General features: G+C 58.0%; 2 protein-coding genes across 2 annotated transcripts; both read right to left on the reverse strand.

Moving 5' to 3' along the window:
• On the reverse strand, positions 1-511 carry DQ04_12731000 (hypothetical protein; the record flags this gene model as incomplete). Its single annotated transcript, XM_009316802.1, has 1 exon — positions 1-511. A coding segment is annotated over one exon (511 nt), but the record flags the coding sequence as incomplete, so codon positions are not given.
• Positions 512-1,107: 596 nt separating this feature from the next.
• On the reverse strand, positions 1,108-4,017 carry DQ04_12731010 (hypothetical protein; the record flags this gene model as incomplete). Its single annotated transcript, XM_009316803.1, has 1 exon — positions 1,108-4,017. The coding sequence occupies one exon, from the start codon at positions 4,015-4,017 to the stop codon at positions 1,108-1,110; it is 2,910 nt and encodes a 969-aa protein (XP_009315078.1).
• Positions 4,018-4,080: the final 63 nt, after the last annotated feature.

Consider the following 4,080-nt stretch of genomic DNA (forward strand, 5'->3'; position numbering starts at 1 on the left):
CGCGCAGCGAGAAGGGTCCGACGCGAAGCCCCGCACCACGCCGCTGTGACCCCGGCGCGAAAAGAAGCTCAAGCACGCCGACACTGCCGGGTCGGCCGCGGGGCGGCAGAACTGCGGAGGACGTGAAGCGCAGGCCGTCACGGCGCGTATCGGAGAGAGTGGAGGAGGCGGCAGGCTCTGCTACGGTGCCGCCGCTGCTGCTGCTGTTGCTATTGCTGTTCGCTTTGCCCCAATGCAGAGGGAGGCGCGCACGTAGGTCAAACAAAACGTCTCTTCTAGTCGTAAACGCCGCAGTTCCAGCGTGCGGGTTCCCTAAATTCACCGCCCACTCGCCGTCCTCATCATAGAGAAGCGTTGCCGTGGTGCCATCGGTATGCTGACGGACAAAACGCACCTGCTGCTGCTCAGCGCCCGCGTACGGGGCAAAGTCACTGAACGCTCCAGCAATCATCTCTTCGATAAGCTGTCCCTCCTCTCCAGATTCCCAACTGCGCTGCAGAAACGAAAACATGATGATGAGTAGACACTGGAAGAACTTACAGTATTGATACCCTCTCTATATGTAATGGTTACGGCTCTTTTTTTTTTCTTTTTTTTTTGGTTAAAAGCGCGACACCCACAATCGTGCAAGACACACCGCGTATATATATATATATATATATATATATGTCTGCGTATGTGTGGTAGGATTGTACGCTACGACGGGATGCGTGCTATTTGTGTTATTGCAGATGCCTGCTTCCGCCTTGTTGTCCCCCTTTTTTGCCTCCGCGCACGCCCTCGCAAGCCGCGCTCCCCGCCGAGTGAATGAAAGAAAAAATAAAAAATAAAAAAGAAACCGAAGGCACATAGAGAAACATGAGACAGCACGGCAAGAGAGATGACTGCCGAAATTGGTCACCACCGAAGCAGAAAAGCCGACTTGATGAATGATGTCGCTGCTTACGATTCCCCTTTCTTTAATTCAAGCAGCAGACCTTCTGCTCATTTCGCCACCGCCTCCCTCACGCATGCAGACACGTAAAGACGGCGGCCTCCGCCAAGTTCCAGAAACCCGGAAACACCAACAACAACAACAAAAAAACAAAACAAATAACAGTCGCTATTTTATCGCCCCCATTCTGACTTCTGCTCGGGCGTGGGGTCGTCGATGGGCACCGCGCCGGGCCCCACGCGCGCCACGAAGAGTTTTTTGCGCTGCTCAGGATGCGTGGTCGATGCAAAGCGGTCGGCACCCTCCTTGTCTGACACGCGCTCCACATCCTCATCACCGACGCCCAACACCACACGGCCCGAGACGGCGGTGTTTGCAAGCTCCTTCTTGGCCTTCCCAAAGGCGTACACATAGGACCTAGCGTACTTGCCACCAAACTCAAAGGCGTTAATGCCACAGAACACCATTACCTGCGCCTGCTTCACCAGTGGACCAAGACGGAAAGCGCTAAGTGTGTTGTGGCGGTCATGAGCACCGCGTAGTGCACGCTGTGCAACCGACAACGCCTCATCTATAGAGATCATAGAAGAGCTGCAGTTCGCTGAGCTAATTGTGAGCGACTCCACACCACCTGTGCCATTTACTTCGCATTTTGCAGACAAACCACTACCACTGTCGCATCTGCCTTCGGCTGTAAGTACAGTACACAATTCGGTTCCGTACCGCATTGTTGCTGGGTACATTGACGCCATGTGGCCACTGCTGCTACCTGTCGCGATGTCCTGCACGTCTAACATGTCATTTGGAAACCACCACTCCCTTTCCTGCTGCATTGCCCGGTCAAGCACATGGCGGCGGGCCTCAGCCCATTCCGCCTCGTTTGCACCAGGGTGGTGCACCTCCCAGTGAGCGCGGCATGATGGCTCAATCTCCCGCTGCGCATCCGTCACACCAGCCTGCGCACAGCTCCGATGGAACTCATCGCTGCGCAACAACTTCTGGAAATAATCCATAAAGACATCGCCTTCCGCTGTAAGGGCCTGGCCAGCCTCAAATTCACACCGAAGGGGGACATCTAAACCAGCCTCACGCAGAAACTCGCAGAAGGGAATAAAATCTGATGCCGGGATGTGTGGCACTTCAGATTCGCCCTTCTTTGAAACCGTAAAGAACTGCTTGATGAGCTGCGGCATGGCGTCGAAGACCTGCAGCGATGCGGAGAAGGCCTCACTGCAGAGTGCCGGATTGTGGTTGGGGTTCATGTCCAGATCAAAGCAACGCACACGCACACGGTACTCACCCTGGGGAAGCGGCACCCCATTGGCATCCGCGTAGGGAAGATAAAGATCGGCCACCTGCTCCATGTTGAGGGTGGCACGATCGTCGAGCATGACGGCAAACTCCCACGTCGAAGTATCATCATCTTTTCCCGAAGCAGACTCCTCACCACCACCACCACCACCAGGAGCAGAAGCAGCAGCAGCATTAGGAAGCTCCGGTAGAGTTTCCCCTACACGTTGATAGAGAGAAGTAGCATACTGCTGCACCTGCCTGAGTTGTGGCACCGACCGCAGTGTGTCTGCAACCCATTTGGACTCTGCTTCTGCAGTCTCCCGTCGCTGCTTCACTTCCTCTGGGGTTACCCGCCTCCACAACGAGACCTCAACGAATGCGCGTTGCTTAGCCGCATGTATTTCCTTGACATGTTGCGCGGTCATTGTGGCGCCTGCAGCAGCGGTGACCGCCTTGAGCTTTTGGAGGTGTGGGGTCTGCCAGTCATACGACAAGGCACGCCGGGCACCGAGTGGCCACATCGTCACCGACCCCTTCTTTGTTGTGTTTGCTGCCGACTCCGAGAGCTCCTTGCCACTCGCAAGGAGATCCGAATTTGGTGCCGTCACCAACACCTTCCGCACAGGAACAGCGAGGCGCTCGTGGTTCACGCGCAGTCGCTCGAGAGCGGCGCGTCGACGCTCGCCAAAAGGGCGTGCAGCGTGGGTTACGATGGTCCGCATCAAATCCTCCGCCCGTGCAAGATGTGCAGCAGAGAGCAACAGCGGCCGCTGCGTCGCGTGCGCCATCTCCACCCCGTACGTGGAGCAAAGCGCGAGGAGTGAACGGCGGAACTTGTACGGTGACGCGTAGTCGAGGGAGCTGCTCAGCGGCTTTGTCGCATAGTACAGAGTCGCTGTCGCGGCGACCTCCTTCAGGGAGCCGGAGTGGTGGAAGAACAGCTGCCGCCGCGCCGTCGTCGTGTGTTGCGTGACAGTCGCCGCGCCAAACTTGGCGTAGTTGAGCTGGCACCACACATCGTTGAAGTGCGGCACCAATACACCCGCGCTCATGTCCAACTTACCGCGTGCCACGGCGTCGACGGCGCCCTGCACAACAGCGTCAAACGAGGTCGTGTTGTAGAGCGCCTTTCGTGCGGCCGCGCTGATGGCACGCGCACGCTCCTCCGCGTGGATGTGCTCTGTCTCCATCTCCTCGCAGCGGACGGCGCACCTCCAGAAGTCCTGCGCGGTGAAGCCGAGGCCGTCAATGGGTGCCGTGATTAGCTCCATGATGGCGTCGTGCTCGCTCTTCCACTCCGCTGCTGCTTCTCCGACATCGCGCTCGTCCTCTGGCGGGTCGAAGTCGCCGGTCTCCACCTGCAGCTGCACGCGCCGGGCGTCACCTGCGCAGAAGACGTCCTTCTCTGCGTCTGAGAGTGCTGACCATGCACGCCCACCGAGGCGACGCTGGTGCCGCCGTACCAGAACCTTTCCGACCTCTTCGAGCACCGCCGCCACCTTCTGCAGGACCTTCTCCGCCCCATCTGGTGACTTCTTCACGTCAGCCGCGAGCACATTCTCAAAGAACTGCTGCGCCTCATGCGAGATGGGAATGAAGCGCTCCGCCCACTGCTTGCGCCGCTCGCCCTCGTAGTGCCACACGCTCGGGGAAGGGAGTGGGATGTGCACCTGGGTCTGCTGCTGGAATGCGTCGTAGAACGCGAGGTAGGCCACCGGCTGCGCCCGCTTGAGCGCGCGCTCAAACTGCTCCATGTTTGACACCTTTTCCTTGAGCAGCTTTTCCGCCATGTAGGCGCACTCACGCAAAAAGGTGTCTTGTGACCACCTCGTTTCGGGGCGGTCCGCTTCATC

This window comes from Trypanosoma grayi, assembly GCF_000691245.1.
Source record: "Trypanosoma grayi strain ANR4 Tgr_1273_V1, whole genome shotgun sequence".
In the NCBI taxonomy this organism is placed as follows: domain Eukaryota; phylum Euglenozoa; class Kinetoplastea; order Trypanosomatida; family Trypanosomatidae; genus Trypanosoma; species Trypanosoma grayi.